The 21,256-nt window shown below is 42.3% G+C and overlaps 1 protein-coding gene across 4 annotated transcripts in view; it reads right to left on the bottom strand.

Annotated features, from left to right (window-relative positions):
* The window catches only part of LOC140714544 (uncharacterized), a 153,601-nt gene that overhangs the window by 36,571 nt on the left and 95,774 nt on the right, over positions 1-21,256 (bottom strand). For all 4 annotated transcript variants that reach the window (XM_073025819.1, XM_073025822.1, XM_073025821.1 and 1 more), the window contains 2 exons: positions 21,039-21,118; positions 13,498-13,549 (listed from right to left, as the gene is read on the bottom strand). In XM_073025819.1, the coding sequence (XP_072881920.1) occupies positions 13,498-13,549; positions 21,039-21,118 (132 nt within the window). The remainder of the gene's footprint in view (positions 1-13,497; positions 13,550-21,038; positions 21,119-21,256) is intronic.

Genomic DNA, 21,256 nt, shown 5'->3' with positions numbered 1-21,256 from the left:
TAAATATTACCTTAACAGTTTTGCACTACAGGAACCAATGCATAAACTTTGTGACTACTAAGGGTTTTGGCCCCATTGAATAAGCACTTTGCTGCTCAAAATTTTTGCTACTAATCTTTGTGGATGCTTCTTTATCACATTAATTCTTTACTCATGTAAGAGAAACAGAAATTAAATGGGACAAGTTACATTGCACTATAGAAAGATGATGGATTACATGAATTGTCTAAGGAACAACATGTAAAGATGCTACAATTTACTGGAGATACTATTACAGAAAGATATTACATTTTACTAGCTAGCCTGCAAGTCACTACCAGTAGGTGCAAGGGTCACTTCAGACCTTACCCTATAAGCCTCAGGCTATTGTATAATGCAAATAGCTACCTTCGGTGACTAAACGGTATTTCTTACCAAACCATCTTTAGCATTATCAGATGGACTTTGAATTATATACTTGGTAACTTTACAGACAAAGATGACAAAAACTACCTGAAAATAGAGGAACTCCATGAAAAATTGTGTATACCACCTGCTTCCTTGTGAATGTGGAACTTATGGAACGTGGATTTCCTTTTCTGCAAGTGTCACTCTAATCTTGAAGGTTCTAAATGCTTCTAAGAATTTTTGCTCTTATCAGAAACTTCAGTTCAAGAAACCACAGACCACAAACTGCAGGAACAGCACAATTCTTAATTCAGTCCATACTGAGCTACTGTATTTTTCAATAATATTCTATCAAACTGCAAGTTACAAATATATGGGTAAATATGCCAATAAAGGAAAATTACTTCTTTCTTTTCAAATCTTTTTATTATTATTATTCAAAAATAACACAGGTACATCAAAGTAACAACACTTAGAATGCCTCAAAAAAAATTATCTTAAAGATTGAAAATTTTTGTGAATAAAAAAAAAACCCTAGTAAGCAAAAAAAGTGAGGGAAAAAAAACCCATTGGAGGTACAACCCCGGAGCCATGCGTCATACAGAAAGCTTCTAAAAATAAACATCAAAATGCCAACAAGAAAGAAAAATATGTCAAAAAAACTTACAATTAGATCATGGAGAAAATCTATCAGTTAACTCAAATGATAATAACGAGCGAATGAGCCCCATCTCTTCTCAAAATCAAATAAAGGTTCAAAGGTTCGACTTCTAATTTTCTCCAAGCTAAGACATAGCAACACTTGAGAGAACCATTGTGACAAAGTAGGAGCTGATATATCCTTCCACTTCAACAAGATGGCCCTCCTAGCTATCAATGTAACAAACGCAATAACATGTTGGTCAGACACAGAAATACCATGGATATTTTGAGGAATTCTTCCAAAAAGCAGTCAATTCATTAGGTTGTAACTTGATTCTGAGTGCTTTAGAAATTGTCGAAAAGACTGACTTCCAAAACTGTTTTAGTATAGAACATGACCAGAACATATGTGTCAGTGTAGCTATCTCAGTTTTACATCTATCACAATACTTGTCAACATTGGGAAATATTTTAGAAAGTCTCTCCTTCGTCAAATGGTAACGATGTACAATTTTAAATTGGATCAGTGAATGACTAGCACAGATCGAAGAAGAGTTAACCAGCTTCAGAATCCGGGTCCATATAAAAGTCAAATTGAGTTCCTTCTCCCAATCCTGTTTAATCTTAAGTAAAGGATGTTTATCCCATTGTAATAATAAATTATAAATTCTTCCAATAGAACCTTTCATGGAAGGGTTCATATTCATAATAGTATCTAACAAGTCAGCCTCCAATATGTAAGGAAAATTACTTAAATATTTTTGTAAAAAGTGTCTAACTTGAAGGTGTTGTAAAAAGTGTGAATATGAGAGAGATTATTTATCGACTAATTGTTCAAAAGACATCAATCTGCCTTCTTTAAATAAATCCAAAAAAGAATTAATACCTTTATTTTTCCAAAGTAAAAAAAATTGGATCGCTCAGGGAAGGTTTAATAAAGTAATTACGATAAATTAAACTACAAAGTTTAAACTTTTTAAGATTAAAAAATTGTGGAACTGGAGCCAAATTTGTAAAGAGTGCTTAACCACAGGATATAGGTTTAAATTTGCAACTTTAGCTAATTATATAGGTAGAGCAACTCCTAATAACAAGGTTAAATAGAACTGTTTCACAGTTCTCAGTTCCAGGTCTACCCAAATTGGCCGATCATTTCTATCAACCCAATATAACCAAAAGGACATATATCGCAAATGAACAGCCCAATAATACATTCTTAGATTAGGCAAAGCAAGACTTCCATCCTTTTTCAACTTTTGTAAATGATATTTACTAATTCTTGGTCTTTTATTATCCCAAATAAAATATAGAATGATAGAATCAATCCAATCAAAAAACTTCTTAGTCAAAAAAACAGGAATATTCTGAAATAAATATAAAAATGTTGGTAAAATCATCATTTTAACTACATGAATATGGCCAACAAGTGAAAATGTAAGTGGGCTCCATCTACTAAACATCTACCACATCTACTCCATCTACTTCATAGAGTCCACTGAGGAAAAATGGCTTCATAAAGATCCTTATATTTTTTAGTAATTATGACACTTAAATATCTAAAAGAATCTGTAACTTTAAAAGGAATATTATCATATATAGAGACAGATTCATTTAAAGGAAGTAATTCACTTTTACTAAAATTTATTTTATATCCTGAAAAATCTCCAAATTTGTCAAATAATTTTAGCAAAGCAGGAATAGATTCTTCAGGCTTTGATATATATATCAATAAATCATCAGCGTATAGAGAGATCTTGTGCATGGTCTCATTCACAAAAATCCCATGAATATTTTTGGCTTCACGAAGAGCAATAGTAAGGGGTTCTAATATTAAATTAAATAACAAAGGACTTAATGGACAACCTTGTCTTGTCCCCCGTGATAGCTGAAAAAAAGGAGACCTACAGTTATTAGTGACAATTACTTCTCACTAGCACTCAAATCCATTGGCAAGATCTATGTTAATCTAACCAACCTGGACTGCATTGCATCATTCACAATGGTTGATGCCTAACATAGGCTAATGTAAGTGTTTTAAAACACACTGGAATTCTTGAGAAAATGATCTGTGCAATGTGTTTTTTTTTAATTAAGTGGGTTACATTCATTAGCAGTGAGCAATTCTATATTTTCACAACCTGGCATTGATGTAATGAGTATACAAAATACAAACTCCATCCAAATTTTGTTGAAATTGATGGGTTTAATTCAGGAAGGTATTGTTACATGTCTAGCTTGTGTTTCAATATTACACAACTTCTAAAGGTAGAAAGGAAGTTTTCTTGCGATTGCTTTTGGTTGGCTGTCAGTAACTAGTCATGTTCCTCAGGGGTCAGTAATGCCACCGCTTCTTTTTACATTATATGTCAATGATTCAGATGATGGAATTGTTAGCTTTGTGGCTAAGTTTGCAGGCAATACAAACATAGATAGAGGAGCAGGGAATGGTGAGGAAGCAGAGAGTTTACAGAAGGACTTAGATTAGGAAAATGGGCAAAGAAGTGGCAAATCACAAACAAGGGAAAATCTGTAGATGCTGGAAATCCCAGCAACACACACAATGACAATACTCCTTTCAAAGTTATGGATTCCTTTAGATATCTAGGCGTTATAATCACTAAAAAATATAAGGATCTTTATAAAGCTAATTTTGTTCTCTTGGTAGATTCTATGAAGTATTTATTTAGCAGATGGAATCCACTTATGTTTTCACTTGCTGGCTGCATCCATATAGTTAAAATGATGATTTTACCAAAAGTTTTATATTTATTTCAGAATATCCCTGTTTTTTTAACTAAGAAGTTTTTTGATTGAATTGATTCTATTATCTCATCTTTTATTTGGAATGATAAAAGACCAAGAATTGGTAAAATGTCACTTACAAAAATTGAAAAAGAATGGAGGTCTTGCTTGGCCTAATTTAAGAATGTATTACTGGGCTGTTAATGTGCAATATATGTCCTTTTGGTTATACTGGGTTGATAAGAACGAGCGGCCAATTTGGGTAGATTTGGAATTGAAAGCTGTGAAACAGTTTTATTTAACCTCGTTATTGGGAGCTGCTCTACCTATACAATTAGCTGAAGTTGCTAATTTAAATTTATAACCTGTGATTAAGTATTCGTTACAAATTTGACTCCAGTTCCATAATTTTTTTAATCTTAAAAAATTTAAACTTTGTAGTTTAATTTATCAAAACTATTTTTTTAAGCCTTCTTTGAGTGATCCAATTTTTTTATTTTGGAAAAATAAAGGTATTAATTCTTTTTTGGATCTATTTAAAGAAGATAGACTGATGTCTTTTGAACAATTAGTTGATAAATTCTCTCTCTCATATTCACACTTCTTACAATACCTTCAAGTTAGATATTTCTTACAAAAATATTTAAGTAATTTTCCTTGCATATTAGAGGCCGACCTGTTAGATACTATTATGAGTATGAACCCTTTGATGAAGAGTTCCATTGGAAGAATCTATAATTTATTATTACAATGAGATAAGCGCCCTTTCTTTAAGATTAATCAAGATTGGGAAAAGGAACTTAATTTGACTTTTATAACGGAGGACTGGATGCAGATCCTGAAGTTGGTTAACCCTTCCTCGATTTGTGCTTGCCATTCATTGATTCAATTTAAAATTGTACATTGTTACTATTTGACGAAGGAGAGATCGTCTAAAATCTTTCCTAATGTTGATAGTTATTGTGATCGATGTAAAACTGAGACAGCTACACTGACACACGTTTTGGTCTTGTTCTATACTGGAACAGTTTTGGAAGTCAGTTTTTTCTACAATTTCTAAAGCACTTAAAATTAATTTACAACCCAACAGATTAACTGTGCTCTTTGGAATAATACCTCAAAATATTTGTGGTATTTCTTTGTCTGACCAACATGTTATAGCATTTGTTACATTGATAGCTGGGAGGGCCATTTTGTCGAAGTGGAAGGATACGTCGGCTCCCACTCTGTCACAATGGTTCTCTCAAGTGATGTTATGTCTTAGTTTAGAGAAAATTAGAAATCAAACCTTCGAACCTATGTTTGATTTTGAGAAAAGATGGGGTTCATTTGTTCGTTATTACCATTTGAGTTAATTGATTTTCTCCACGATCTAATTGTAAATTTTAGTATAATTTTTTTTTGCTGGCAGCTTGATGTTTATCTTTAGAAGCTTTTGGTATGACGCATGGCTCCGGGGTTGAACACCTAATGGTTCTTTTTTTTTCCCCTCACCTTTTTCTTGCTTTATTAGGGTTTTTTTTCTTCTCTTTTTTTGTGTCACCATATTTTTCAATCCTTAATATTGTTTTTTTTTCTCTTTTGAGACATTGTAAGTGTTACTTACTTTGATGTACTCTTGTATTTTGGATAATAATAATAATAAAAAAAAGATTTGAAAAGAACAAAATGCTGGAGGAACTCTGCAGGCCAGGCAGCATCTATGGAAAAAAGTAAAGTCCAGTTTCGGCCTGAAATATCGACTGTACTTTTTTCCACAGATGCTGCCTGGCCTGCTAAGTTTTTCCAAAATTTTATGTGTGTTGCATAGAAGTGGCAGATGGAATACAGTGTAGAGAAGTGTATGGTCATGCACTTTACTAGAATATTAAAGGCCTGGAATACCTATATCTTATGGTCTTAAGGTCTATTTTCTATCTCCTTCATATTGTTTGTCAAGTGTCTGGTGGCAGTAGTGTAATTGTTCCAATTTTATTTTAAATTCAAATTATAGACCATAAGACCAAAAGGCATAGGAGTAGAATTAGGATATTCAGCCCATCGTGTCTGCTCCTCCATTCCAACATGTCTGATTTATTATCCCTCTCCTGCCTTCTCTCAGTAACTTTTGATGCCCTAGCTAATTGAGAACCTATCAACCTCTGCTTTAAATATACACAATGACTTGGCCTCCACAGCAGTCTGTGGCAATGAATTCCACAAATCCACAACCCTCTGGACAAGAAATCCCTCCTTATTTCTGTTCCAAATGGATGCTTCCTTCTATTCTGAGGTTCTGCCCGCTGGTCCTAGACTTACCCAGTAGAGGAAACATCCATTCTATCTAAGCCTTTCAATACTCAATAGATTTCAACAGATATTCAAAAGTTTTCAATAAGATCAACCCCTCATTTTTCCCAACTCCAGCAAATACAGACCCAGAGCAGTAAAATGCTCTTCATACATTAATTCTTTCATTCCCAGTATCATTTTTGTGAACCTCCTCTGGACCCACTCCAATTCCAGTGCATCCTTTCATATATAAGGGGCCCAAAACTGCTCAAAATACACCAAGTGCGTTCTGACCAATGCCTTATAAAGCCTCAGCATTACATCCTTGTTATGATATTCTAGTCTTCTCAAAATGAATGCTAATATTGCATTTTCTTTCCTTATCACTGAGTCAACCTGCAAGGGTTGTCCCTTTGCACCTCTGATTTTTAAATTTTCTCCCTGTTTAAAAAATAGTCTATGCCTTTATTCCTTCCACCAAAGTGCATAACCATACACTTCCCTAAACTTTCTTGCATCTGCCACTTCTTTGCCCATTCTCTCAATCCGTCCAAGTCCTTCTGCAGACTCCCTACTTCCTTAGCATCACCAGCCTCACCACCTATCTTCATATTATCTAAAAACATGGCCACAAAGCATCAAATCTATCATCCAAATTATTGACATATAATATGAAAAGAAGCAGTTCCAACACTGACCCCTGCGGAACATTGCTAGTCACTGGCAGTCAAACAGAAAAACCCTCCTTTATTTGCACTCTCTATCTCCTGCTATTCATGCTAGTATCTTTCCTGTAATACTATATCTTGTTAAATGTGAGACACCTTCTGAAAATCCAGGTTAACATCCATTGACTCTCTTTTGTCTATCCTGGCTTTTACTTCCTCAAAGATTTCCAACAGGTTTGTCAGGCAAGATTTCCCCTTCAGAAAACCATGTCTATTTTATCACGTGCCCCCAAGTACCCTGAAACCTCATCCTTAATAATGGGCTCCAACATGTTACCAATAACTGAAGACAGGCTACCTGGACAGTATTTTTTTTTTTTGTTTCACACTGTTCTCAAAGAGTGGAGTGACATCTGCAGTTTTCCAGTCCTCTGGAACCATTCCGGAATCTAGTGATTCTTGAAAGATGATTACTAATGCCTCCACAAGCTCTTCAGCCATTTCTTTCAGAACCCTGGTATGTAGTTCATCTGGTCCAGGTGCTTTATCTACCTTCAAAGCTTTCAGCTTCCCAAGCACCTTTTCCTTTGTGATAGCAACTACACTCACTTCTGCCCCGACACTCAAATTTCTGGCATAATGCTGCTGTTTTCCACAATAAAGACTGACATAAAATACTAAATATGGCACCTAAAAAATCCTTCTGCTAGTTTTTAAAAGCTTCCGTCCTCTAACTTTCCACTAATTTTTGCCATATTATATGCCTTCTGTTTTCCCTTTATGTTGCCTTTAATTTCCTTGTCAGCCTTGGTTGCCTCATCCTTCGTTTAGAATACTTCATCTTTTGGATGTATCCTACACCTTCAAATTGCTCCCAGAAAATCCAACCACTGTTGTTCTACTGTCATCCCTTCTAATGTCCCCTTCCACACAACTTTGGCCAGCTTCTCTCTCATGTCTCTGTATTTCCCTTCATTCCATTGGAATACTAATAAATTGACTTTAGCTTCTTTCTCTCACACTGCAGGGTGAATTCTATCATATTATGATCACTACCTTCTAAAGATGCATCGACTTAATCAAAACTGCTTCATTACCTACCACTCTACCCAGAATTGCCTTTCACCTAGTGGGTTCAACCACAAGCTGCTCTAAAAAACATCTCATGGACATTGTACTAATTCTCTCTCTTGGGATCCAGCACCAATCTGATTTTTCCAATCTACCTGCATATTGAAATCTCCCATGACTATCATAACACTGACCTTTTTACACCTTTTTTTCAATCTCCCATTGTAAGTTATATCCCACACTCTGCCTATTGTTTGGAGGCCCATCAGGGGCTTCTTACCCTTGCTGTTTCTTAACTCTCCTCACTGAGATTCTTCACCTTCCAATCCTGTGTCACCTCTTTCTAAGGGGTTTGATTTCATTTTTTATCAACAGAGCCTCCCCATCCCTTTTGGTATTGTTATGACCCCAGCCCCCTCCTTTGTGAGAATCGCGAGAGAGAGAGCAGCCTTACGGTTTGGAATGTGGGCTGGCCTCTCAGCCAGACAAAAGCCAAGGACATGGCCATTGTCTTGGGAGACACCTTTGTGGAACAAGGGACTGGACTACGTGCAAACCCTCAGGGCAACGTGGGCTGGGTGATGGGGGAAAGATTGCCTCACCCCCACCCTGATTGACATCTACAACCCTGCCAGTCCAGATAAAAGGTGGGCTGTCGAGGCGGGGCCTCAGACTCACCAAGGAGACACACGAAGAAGACACGATAGCGCTTCCTGTCGGAGCGGGAAGCCATTTTGAAGGAAGCCACATGCGTTAGATTCCGGATCGGGAGTCTGTGGCTGAAACCAAAGGAAAACCATTTTAACTAACAACCGGGATCGTCTTCGTAAAGACGACGGGCAAGTGTTCCTTCTTTCTCACCACTCTCTCTCTCCAACACGTGAAATGCCAGCGGTTCCCAAACGGAAAAGCCTGCAGATTTATGAATGACTTTTATATTCCATTGGACTCAGTATTCCCCTAGACAACGATAGAGCTTATTTCTGATTGATTATTACTATACCTGTGCTTTAGATTGAGTTTTGACGATGTATATGATCTGAATGTTTTGTATTAACCATACGTTTGTGCCCCTTTATAAATAAAAACGTTTGAAAATAGTACCATCAGACTTCAGCGGACCTCTCTATCTTTGCTGGTAAGTCACCCGGTACTGGGAACGTAACAGTATAATATGTATCCTTGGACTTTGTTCCCAACTGTGATCTTCTTTCAGTAACAACTCAGTGTTGCCCACAACACTATAACTGCCAATCTCTAACTGTGCTACAAGATCATCTCCCTCATTCCAGATATTGTGTGCATTCAAATATAACACCTTCAGTCCTGTATTCATCATCCTTTGTATTTTATACCATGTTACACTTCAAATCATCCCACTGACTGCAATCTTGTCCTAACATTTACCTGCTCTTCCTCAGTCTCACTGTTACACTGCATCTAACTATATACAATAGGTGCAGGAGTAGGCCATTCAGCCCTTCGAGCCAGCACCGCCATTCACTGTGATCATGGCTGATCATCCATAATCAGTACCCCATTCCTGCCTTCTCCCTATATCCCTTGACTCCACTATCTTTAAGAGCTCTGTCTAACTCTTTCTTGAAAGCATCCAGAGAACTGGCCTCCACTGCCTTCTGAGGCAGAGCATTCCAGATTCACAACTCTGGGTGAAAAAGTTTTTCCTCAACTCTGTTCTAAATGGCCTACCCCTTATTCTTAAACTGTGGCCTCTGGTTCTGGACTCCCCACTAAATTCCAGTGTATACAAGCCCATTCGCTCCAATCTTTCAACATATGACAGTCCCACCATCCCGGGAATTAACCTCGTGAACCTACGCTGCACTCCCTCAATAGCAAGAATGTCCTTCCTCAAATTTGGAGACCAAAACTGCACACAATACACCAGGTGTGGTCTCACCAGGGCCCTGTACAACTGCAGAAGGACCACTTTGCTCCTATACTCAACTCCCCTTGTTATGAAGGCCAACATGCCATTAGCTTTCTTCACTGCCAGCTGTACCTGCATGCTTACTTTCAGTGACTGATGAAAAAGGACACCTAGATCTCATTGTACTTCCCCTTTTCCTAACTTGTCACCATTCAGATAGTAATCTGCCTTCCCGTTCTTGCCATGAAAGTGGATAACCTCACATTTATCCACATTAAACTGCATCTGCCATGCATCTGCCCACTCACCCAAACTGTCCAAGTCCCCCTGCATTCTCACAACATCCTCCTCACATTTCACACTGCCACCCAGCTTTGTGTCATCTGCAAATTTGCCAATATTACTTTTAATCCCTTCAACTAAATCATTAATGTATATTGTAAATAGCTACAGTCCCAGCACCGAGCCTTGCGGTACCCCACTAGTCACTGCCTGCCATTCTGAAAGGGACCCGTTAATCCCTACTCTTTGTTTCCTGTCTGCCAACCAATTTTCTATCCATGTCAGTACCCTACCCTCAATACCATGTGCTCTAATTTTGCCCACTAATCTCCTATGTGGGACCTCATCAAAGGCTTTCTGAAAGTCCAGGTACACTACATCCACTGGCTCTCCCTTGTCCATTTTCATAGTTACAGCCTCAAAAAATTCCAGAAGATTAGTCAAGCATGATTTCCCCTTTGTAAATCCATGCTGACTCGGACCAATCCTGTTACTGCTATCCAAATGTGCCGCTATTTCATCTTTTATAAGACTCCAGCATCTTCACCACCACTGATGCCAGGCTAACTGGTCTATAATTCCCTGTTTTCTCTCTCCCTCCTTTCTTAAAAAGTGAGATAACATTAGCTATCTTCCAATCCACAGGAACTGATCCTGAATCTATAGAACATTGGAAAATGATTACCAATGCCTCCACTATTTCTTGAGCCACCTCCCTAAGTACCCTGGGATGCAGACCATCAGGCCCTGGGGATTTATCAGCCTTCAGTCCCATCAGACTACCCAACACCATTTTCTGCCTAATGTGTATTTCATTCAGTTCCTCCGTTACCCCAGGTCCTCTGGCCACTATTACATCTGGGAGATTGTTTGTGTCTTCCCTAGTGAAGACAGATTCAAAGTACCTGTTCAACTTATCTGCCATTTCCTTGTTCCCCATAATACATTCACCCATTTCTGTCTTCAAGGGCCCAACTTTGGTCTTAACTAATTTTTTCCTTTTCACAGACCTAAAGAAGCTTTTACTATCCTCCTTTATATTCTTGGCTCACTTACATTCATACCTCATCTTTTCTCTCCGTATTGCTTTTTTAGTTATCTTCTGTTCCTCTTTAAAAGTTTCCCAATCCTCTGGCTTCCTGCTCATCTTTGCTATGTTATACTTCTTGTCTTTTATTTTTATACTGCCCTGGACTTCCCTTGTCAGCTACAGTCGCCCCTTACTCCCCTTAGAATCTTTCTTTCTCTTTGGAATGAACTGATCCTGCACCTTCTGTATTATTCCCAGAAATACCTGCCATTGTTGTTTCAGGGTCATCCCTGCTAGGGTATCCTTCCAGTCAACTTTGGCCAGCTCCTCCCTCATGGCTCCATAGTCCCCTTTGTTCAACTGTAATATTGACATTTCCCATTTTCCCTTCTCCCTCTCAAATTGTAGATTAAAACTTATCATATTATGGTCATTACCTCCTAATCCTTTACCTCGAGTTCCCTTATCAAATCCAGTTCATTACACATCACTAAATCCAGAATTGCCTTCTCCCTGGTAGGCTCCAGTACAAGCTGCTCTAAGAATCCATCTTGGAGGCACTCCACAAACTTTCTTTCTTGGGGTCCAGTACCAACCTGATTTTCCCAGTCTACCTGCATGTTGAAATCCCCCATAACAACTGTAGCATTACCTTTGCGACATGTCAATTTTAACTCTTGATTCAACTTGCACCCTATATCCAGGCTACTGTTTGGGGGCCTGTAGATAACTCCCATTAGGGTCTTTTTGCCTTTACAATTTCTCAGTTCTATTCATACTGACTCTACATCTCCTGATTCTATGTCACCCCCTCGCAAGGGACTGAATTTTATTCCTCACCAAGAGCCACCCCACCCCCTCTGCCCACCTGTCTGTCCTTTTGATAGGATGTATATCCTTGAATATTCATCTCCCAGCTCTGGTCCTCTTGCAGCCATGTCTCTGTTATTCCTACAACATCATACTTGCCAATTTCCCACTGAGCCTCAAGCCCATCCACTTTATTTCTTATACTTTGTGTGTTCATATATAACACTTTTAATCCATTACTCCTCTCACTTTTCACATCGATTCCTATTGCACTTGGCCATATTCTCCAATCCCTTCCTGAGCTTTCTGCCCCATTAATTCTGTTGTCTTTCTTAACTTTTCTTATTCTCTCTTTTCCTTTAACTCCATCCTTATATTTCCAGTTTGTCTCCTCCCCCGCCATGACTTAGTTTAAACACACCTGTGTAGCAGTGGCAAACCTGCCTGCCAGAATGCTAGTTCCCTGCCTGTTAAGGTACAACCTGTCCCTTTTATACAATTCATCCCTACCCCAATGGTAGGTCCCATTGGTCTAAGAATCCAAAACCCTGCTTCCCGCACCAGCTCCTCAGCCACACATTCAGATCCCCTATCTCCCTGTTCCTGCCCTCGCCGGCATGAGGAACTGGAAGAAAACCAGAGATAACCACCCTGGAGGTCCTGCTTTTCAGCCTTCTTCTGAGTTCTCTGAAGTCACGCTGCAGAATTTCTTTCCTCTTCTTCCTGACGTCAGTTGTGCTGACATGCACTACCACTTCCGGCTGTTCACTTTCACCCTTGAGGACGCCCTGCAATCGATCCGTGACGTCCTTCTGACACCAGGGAGGCAACACACCATCCTTAAATCCCACCTGTTGCCACAGAAACCCCTTTCTGTACCTCTCACTATGGAGTCCCCTATTACCACGGCTCTGCCTGACGTCTGTCTCCTCAGCTTTGCTTCAGCGCCAATTTTTGACTCGCAGACCTGTCCGCCTCTCAGACTGGCAGTGTCTTCTGTCCCGACAGCTTCCAAGAGGGTGAACCTGTTTTCAAAAGACACATCCCCCGGGTCTCCTGTACTCCAAGCATCCATCCCTTCATCGTCACCCCCCATCTCTCTTCCAGTATCTTTGGTGTAACAATCTCGTTGTAGGTCCCATCCAGAAAACTCTCATTTTCCCGGATGAACCTGAGGTCATCCAGTTGCTTCTCCAACTACCCTATACTCAACCCGATCACTCAAGTTCCCACACCCCCCTCAAATTAGTTTAAACCTTCCTCGGAGCATCATGGAGTCATACTCCACCTAACGTGACAATTTTTCATAACTATACAGTACATTTAACCTACTCTCAGCAGTCAAGCCTAAACCAACTTTCAGTTCACACCCATCCTTGTCAGCATTTCTTGATCAAAAGGAGTTGCAGCCAACATTAGTGCAACTGCCCAAATAACTCAGATGGTCTAACTTCAGCAGAGTGAACATTGAAACTGCAGTTTGTAGGAATTGAGACAGAAAAGCAGATTGATTCATCATTTAATTTAAACTACATAAATGGAAAGTGCTAGCACGTATGATTTTGTTCTGTTTCACATATGCATCTGGAAACAGCAGCATAATTTCATGAGAGAATAAGCAAACTGGAAAAGGAGTTCCAATCTAAATTCACAAGACTTTAGACTTTTATTTACCCAAGATTGAAAATTGTTATCATACTTACCTTATCCAAACTCTTAAGATGAGGCATGAGGAAAGAGATCTGCATGAGATGCCTAGGAAAAGACATTAGTTAAGTGAGAGCATTAGATGAAACAAATTCAACACTGTATAATGCAATACCAACTCTGCCATTGATTAATAAAAGGAGGAGGCAATAGTGGTTCTAAACTATGACATCAGCTCTTGCCTATCCATTAATTCCTGGGGTGTTCAGATATCTCTTCTTAATTATGTTCAACAATTGAACATCTGCAGCTCTCTGGAGTAGAGAATGGCAGCTCAAAACTCTTGCTTATGTCAAAAACAAACAAAAAAAAGATATTAGCAATTTAAAGCAAAAAAAAACAAATTTTGGAAATAATCAGCAAGTCAGGCAGTATTTGGGAGAGAGAAACAGAACTGTTCTTCAGGCTGATGACCTTTCAAAAGAGCGCAATTAAAGCTCTGATAAAAAGTCATCAACCCAAAAAGTAACTGTTGTGCTCTTCACTGATGTTCGCTGACCTGTTACTGTATTTTTTTCTTTTCATTTCCAGTTACGCAATTATCAGACAAGACAGGGAGGGAAATAAACAAAAGGAAAGAAATGATCTCAATATCAGTCAAGGAAACAACTGCTACTCATAAGAAGGATGAATATGCAAGAGATATCAACAAATTAGACTGCGTGTGATGAACTAAGAAAGAGGGATATTCAACTACTGGAAATATTCTGTAGATCCTCAAACAATCAGTGGGAGAAAGAAGAATAAAGATACAGGGCAGGTTTCTGAGATGCCAAAATAGTAGTGGGAAATTTCAACTTGCCTAATAATAGGAAAGGAAAACTATAAAATTTGTAGAGGGTGCAGAATTCTCAAAATGTATTCAAGCAAGTCTTTTAAATCAGTATGTCACAAGGTAAATAATAAAAGGGGCAAATTTAGACAGTTATAGTGAATGAGGTTGGTCAAGTGTAGATGATGTACTTGGGAGCACATTTCAGTAACAGTGATCATAGTTCAGATCCATTGCAGGTACAGAACAGGGACAGAAAGACCAGGAGCAAAATTTTTCAATTAGTTAAAAGCCAGTTTTATTAAACTGTAATGTTATTTAACAAAATTGATTGAAAGTAAATCAATATAAGAGTAGCTGAAGCCATTCAAAGAGATAACATCTTCAGAATAAATATATTCCCTCAAAGAAAAATTGTGGTATTCCAAAGTCTAGACCACCCCCATCACCTCTATTCTCTCATCCCAAATATCACTGAACATAGGGTAGCTCAATGTAACAAAAAAACATGAGGTGTATAGAAAGTACAAGAACGGAACTGAAGTGGAAATTAAAGAGGCAAAGAGAGAATATGAAAATCAGTCAGGTAAAACAAACAAAACCCTAATAATGCTTTGTAAGTACATAAACAGCAGGAGGATAACAGAGGAAATAATGGAAATTATCAGAGACTTAGGTAATCTGTGTAAGAAGGCGGAAGGTGCAGCATGATTCTTGATGAATAGTCTGCGTTTTCACAAAAGACAGGTATGATGCAAACATTGCAATTAAGAAGTGTAAAATGTCAGGTGTGATAAACACAGAGTGTGAAGAATTATTAAGAAGTTTAACAACCTTAAAAATAGATAAATCGCCAAGTCAGGATAAAATTTTCCCTAAGCTGAAAAGAAAAGCAGGGGAGAAAATCGATATGGTCATGACCATCTTTTATCAGTCTTCTCCATCAAAAAACATGGTTACAGCAAAAAAAACTGATAACGTATTGTTATTCAAAAAGGATAGGATAGATTGATTGATTAATTAATTATAGATTAGACAGGGATTATCTGAGAAACAATATAAATTCATCATTTGAAAAGACAAATATCAAAAAACAGTCAGCATGGAAAGGTCATATCTGATTAAATTATTTGAATGTTTTGAGGAGGTAATGATGAGAATTAATGAATATACTGTAGCGGTGTGCTACACGCAGCGCTGAAATAATGACACGGAGTCGATAAACTGCAGCCAAAGAATATGTTTATTTCAACTCCACAGTCTTGCTTTAAAGCCTGTCTCTCCCACCAGATACCTTGAGAGGCCCTACTGAAACCCCCTCAGGCTTTCTTCCTTTGTCCCTGCACTCTGGCTAATTGTCAGCCGGTTCGAGTGTGCTAGTAATTGGGTCGCCACATAACCCCCCCCCCCCAGAACCGGCGATACACCCCCCAACGTCCACAGTCTGGGCCGGACCCTGTTTGGGAGGTCAGCCTCTGCGCTGCGGTGCCGGAAACTCGACCGGTTGTGCCAAGTCCACATGGGCTGGTTTGAGTCGGTCCACCGTGAAAACCTCCCCTCTCCCCCCAACGTCCAGCACGAACGTGGACCCGTTGTTCCTGAGCACCGTAAATGGCCCCTCGTAGGGCCGTTGCAGCGGTGGCCGATGCCCGCCCCATCGTACAAACACAAACTTACAGTTCTGCAGGTCTTTGGGTACGCAGGTTGGGTGCTGCCCATGCTGCGAAGTGGGTATGGGGGCCAGGGCACCGAGCCTCTCGCGTAGTCTGCCCAGGACTGCTGCGGGTTCTTCCTCTCGCCCCCTTGGGGCTGGTATGAACTCCCCGGGAACGACCAGGGGTGCGCCGTACACCAACTCGGCCGACGAAGCGTACAGATCATCCTTGGGCGCCGTGCGGATGCCGAGTAGGACCCAGGGAAGCTCGTCCGCCCAGTTAGCTCCGCGCAGGCGGGCCATGAGAGTCGACTTCAGGTGACAGTGGAAACGCTCCACTAGTCCGTTCGACTGTGGGTGGTAGGCAGTTGTGTGGTGCAGCTGTGTCCCCAAAAGGCTGGCCATTGCTGACCACAGGCTGGAGGTGAACTGGGCGCCTCTGTCGGAGGTAATGTGGGCCGGTACACCAAAGCGGGACACCCAGGTGGCAATCAGTGCCCAGGCGCAAGATTCAGAGGTGGTGTCGGTGAGTGGGACCGCCTCTGGCCATCTTGTGAACCGGTCCACGATAGTCAGGAGGTGCCGCGCCCCGCGATATGGGGCCCACGATATCCACATGAATGTGGTTGAAACGCCGGTGGGTGGGGTGGAACTGCTGCGGCGGGGCCTTGGTGTGTCGCTGCACCTTGGCCGTCTGGCAGTGCATGCACGTTCTGGCCCAGTCACGGACCTGCTTGCGGAGTCCATGCCCAACGAACCTGCTGGAGACCATCCGGATGGTAGTGCGGATGGAGGGGTGCTCCAAGTTATGAATGGAGTCGAAAACATGTCGTCGCCAAGGTGCCGGGACGACGGGACGGGGCTGGCTGGTGGCGACATCACAGAGTAGGGTCCTCTCACCTGGGCCTACGAGGAGGTCCTGGAGCTGCAAACCAGAGACTGTGGACCTGTAACACGGGATCTCCTCATCTGCCAACTGTGCCTCAGCCAGTGCCTCAAAGTCTACCCCTTGGGAAAGGGCGTGAATGTTAGGGCGAGAGAGCACATCCGCCACGATATTGTCATTACCCGAGACGTGCCGGACGTCTGTCGTGTATTCAGAGATGTAGGACAGATGGCGCTGCTGGCGGGACAACCAGGGATCGGACACCTTTGTGAATGTAAAGGTAAGCGGTTTGTGGTCCGTGAACGCGGTGAAAGGCCTACCTTCTAAGAAGTACCTGAAATGCCGAATTGCCAGGTATAGCGCCAACAGCTCCCGGCCGAAAGCACTGTATTTCAGCTCGGGTGGCCGCAGGTGTTTGCTGAAAAACGCCAGGGGTTGCCAGCGGCCCGCGATGAGCTGCTCCAGTACCCCACCGACTGCTGTATTAGATGCCTCCACTGTGAGGGCGGTAGGGACGTCCATTCTGGGGTGCACTAGCATCGTGGCGTTCGCCAAGGCATCCTTCGTTTGAATGAAAGCGGCGGCGGACACCTCATCCCAGGTAATGTCCTTGCCCAGACCGGACAGCAAGGCGAACAGGGGGCGCATGATCCGGGCAGCTGAAGGGAGGAAGCGGTGGTAGAAATTGACCATACCTACGAATTCCTGAAGGCCTTTGATCGTGGTGGGTCGGGGGAAATGGCGGACCGCATCTACCTTAGCGGGCAGAGGGGTTGCCCCGTCTGTGGTAATCCTGTGGCCCAGGAAGTCAATGGTGTCGAGCCCGAACTGGCATTTGGCCAGGTTGATCGTTAGACCGTAGTCACTCAGCCGGGCATAGAGTTGTCGGAGGTGGGACAGATGCTCCTGACGACTGCTGCTGGCTATGAGGATGTCGTCCAAATAGATGAATGCGAAGTCCAGGTCGCGTCCCACCGCGTCCATCAACCGCTGGAACGTCTGTGCGGCATTCTTCAGGCCGAACGGCATGCGGAGGAACTCAAAAAGACCGAACGGGGTGATGAGAGCCGTTTTGGGGACGTCGTCCGGATGCATCGGGATTTGATGGTATCCGCGGATGAGGTCTACCTTAGAGAAGATCCGTGCGCCGTGCAGGTTTGCTGCAAAGTCCTGAATGTGCGGCACAGGGTAGCGGTCCGGTGTTGTAGCCTCGTTCAGACTGCGGTAGTCGCCGCATGGTCTCCAGCCCCCTGTCGCTTTGTCACCATGTGCAGGGGGGAGGCCCATGGGCTGTCGGACCGCCGAATGATCCCCAATTCCTCCATCCTCTTGAACTCCTCTTTCGCCAGTCGGAGCTTGTCCGGGGGAAGCCGCCGAGCGCGGGCATGGAGGGGTGGTCCCTGGGTCAGGATGTGGTGCTGTACGCCGTGTCGGGGCATGGCTGCCGCGAACTGCGGTGCCAGAACCGATGGGAAATCCGCCAGGACCCTGGTGAAGTCGTTGTCGGACAGCGTGATGGAGCCGAGGTGAGGGGCTGGCAACTGGGCTGCACCCAGGGAGAACGTCTGAAAGGTCTCGGCGTGAACCAGTCTCTTCCTGGGCAGGTCGACCAGTAGGCTGTGAGCCTGCAAGAAATCCGCACCCAGAAGTGGTTGGGCTACGTCGGCCAGTGTGAAGACCCACGTAAACTGGCTGGAGTCGAACCGTAGCTGCACCGGACGGGTGCCATAAGTCCTTATAGTGCTGCCGTTCGCGGCCCGCAGGGGGGGACCCGGCGCCCTGCTGCGGGTGTCGTAACTCGTCGGAGGTAAGACGCTGATCTCGGCACCGGTGTCGACCAAAAACCGGCGTCCCGACTGCTTGTCCCAGACATACAGGAGGCTATCCCGATGGCCAGCCGTCGTAGCCATCAGCGACGGCTGGCCCTGGCGTTTCCCGGGAACTGGCAGGGCGGGCGACAACAGCGGGCTTCTGCGCCCCACCGCTGGTGGTAGAAACACCATTGCTCGTTGGGCTCCACACCCTGGCCTCTGGGCTTAGCGGGCTCTGCGGCCGGGCCTGGACTGGTTTGCTGCTGGGAGCGTGGCCGGGTGATCTGTGCGATGGACGCCCCACTCACCTTCTTGGCGTTCCACAGCACGTCCGCCCGGGTTGCCACCTTCCGGGGGTCGCTGAAATCCGCGTCGGACAGCAGCAGGCGTATGTCCTCGGGCAGCTGCTCCAGGAATGCCTGCTCAAACATGAGGCAGGGTGTGTGTCCGTCGGCCAGAGACAACATCTCATTCATTAAAGCTGATGGGGGCCTGTCTCCCATGCCATCCAGGTGCAGTAAACGGGCAGCTCGCTCGCGGCGGGAGAGCCCGAAAGTCCCTATGAGCAGGGCTTTGAATGCCGTGTACTTGCCGTCCGCTGGGGGAGACTGTACGAACTCCGCGACCTGGGCCGCTGTGTCCTGGTCGAGGGAGCTCACCACGTAGTAGTAACGGGTGTCCTCTGAGGTTATTTGCCGAACATGGAATTGGGCTTCTGCTTGCTGAAACCATAGGTGAGGTTGTAGCGTCCAGAAGCTTGGCAGCTTCAAGGAAACCGCATTAACAAATGCAGCGTCTGTCATCTCCGGTCCAAAAATGTTTGGACCGTTGGGGTCACCAATTGTAGCGGTGTGCTACACGCAGCGCTGAAATAACGACACGGAGTCGATAAACTGCAGCCAAAGAATAAGTTTATTTCAACTCCACAGTCTTGCTTTAAAGCCTGTCTCTCCCACCAGATACCTTGAGAGGCCCTACTGAAACCCCCTCAGGCTTTCTTCCTTTGTCCCTGCACTCTGGCTAATTGTCAGCTGGTTCGAGTGCGCTAGTAATTGGGTCGCCACAATACCACAGTTCACATAGTCTACATGGATTGTATCATTGCTTTAGGCATGGCTCCACAAAACTGACTGATCAGAAAAATTAAAACCCATGGGATCAAAGAGAAATTGGAAAGTTAAATTCAACACTGACAGTGGCAGAAAGCAAAGAGTAATAATGGAAAAATTGGCATTTTATTGACTGGAAGATTAGAGGGCTTAGTGCCTTTTCTCTTGTTTTTAGAGGTTTATATCAATAGTACTTTTCAATGCAGAAAGCATGGTTAAGAATTGCAAACAGTAGCAAAACTGGCTATGTGGTAGACAGCAAGGGAAAGATTGAAAACTACAGGAAAAAAAAATAATTGCCCAGTCAGATGGACAAGAAAGTACCAAATAGAGTCCATTCCAGGGAAATACTTGGCGAGCGTAAACAAGGTAAGGTCATATGCAATCAACGCAGTGTACTGCAGAAGCATGTTGGAATCCTTTACCATAATCCCCAAAAGCAGTAAGATCAGGGAGATAAGGTGGTTTAGGAAGTCCACAGAGTACCTGTCTTAGCTGGATAAGGCTTAGAATATAAAGTTAGGGAGATCCTGCAATAGGCATGCAGAACATAAGATAAGCTACAACTAGAGTATGGCACACAATTCAGAACAGGAAAAAATGTGATGGCAATGCAGAGGTAAAAGAAGATGTGCATAAGGCTGGAGTATTTCAGTTAGCTGGAAATTCAGCTACATTGGAGTTATTGTTTTCTTTGGAATGGGAGGGGGAGGTGGGTTGGTGGGTTGGATTTAAATGAGATACATAAATCAAAAGAGGTTAGACAGAATAATAGGAAAGATATATTTTGTTCAAAGATGAGTACAACAACCCTAAGGTAATTGGTTGAAGATTTACAAATTAGAAGAGGATTCAGTATGTTTTTCACTCAAAGGCTGATATAGCTCTGAAACTACCTGCCTAAAAGGATGGTAGAAATAATTTTAAAACAATTTGAATATTTATCCAATGTGTTGTGGTCTACAAGCCTCTGGAACAAAGATGGAATATAGGATTAGTCTAAATAGTTTTTCCCTGGTCACCATGGGCACTATGGGCCAAATGGCCTTTGATTTCTCTGATTCTATTACAAGCTGGTCTATTGAACTTTCAGCTCATATAATCAAAACTAGACAATGTTCAATCTCAGTTAAATGAAGAAATCATTTGGACATTTAACATGGTTACCAATTCTAAAAGGTTGTATACACAATCATTTCTGTAATGTTGTCCCATTGAAAGGCCAGAATACAATATTGACTCAGTAATCTTGCTATAATTTGTGAGCGATTTATAATTCCTACAGATAAACAATATAGTTCTCACTCATTTTCTTCTTCTGAAGTCCCGGTATTGTTGCCAGCTATTTGTAGATCCTCCAGGTGGCAGCACTGTGCCAGAAATTTCTTGAAAAGAAAAAACATTTGACAAAAATAACTTGACTTCGTCATTCCCTTAGCAACTGCAGTTTATGGTGTTTTTAAAGGTCAAGTGCTGTTCTCATTAGAAATATATTTGAATTTAAATAACATGCAAATCCATGC

This window comes from Hemitrygon akajei, chromosome 22 (assembly GCF_048418815.1).
Source record: "Hemitrygon akajei chromosome 22, sHemAka1.3, whole genome shotgun sequence".
NCBI classification, from domain to species: domain Eukaryota; kingdom Metazoa; phylum Chordata; class Chondrichthyes; order Myliobatiformes; family Dasyatidae; genus Hemitrygon; species Hemitrygon akajei.
Note: the sequence above shows the minus strand (reverse complement) of the source record. Positions and strands in the feature narration are given on the sequence as shown.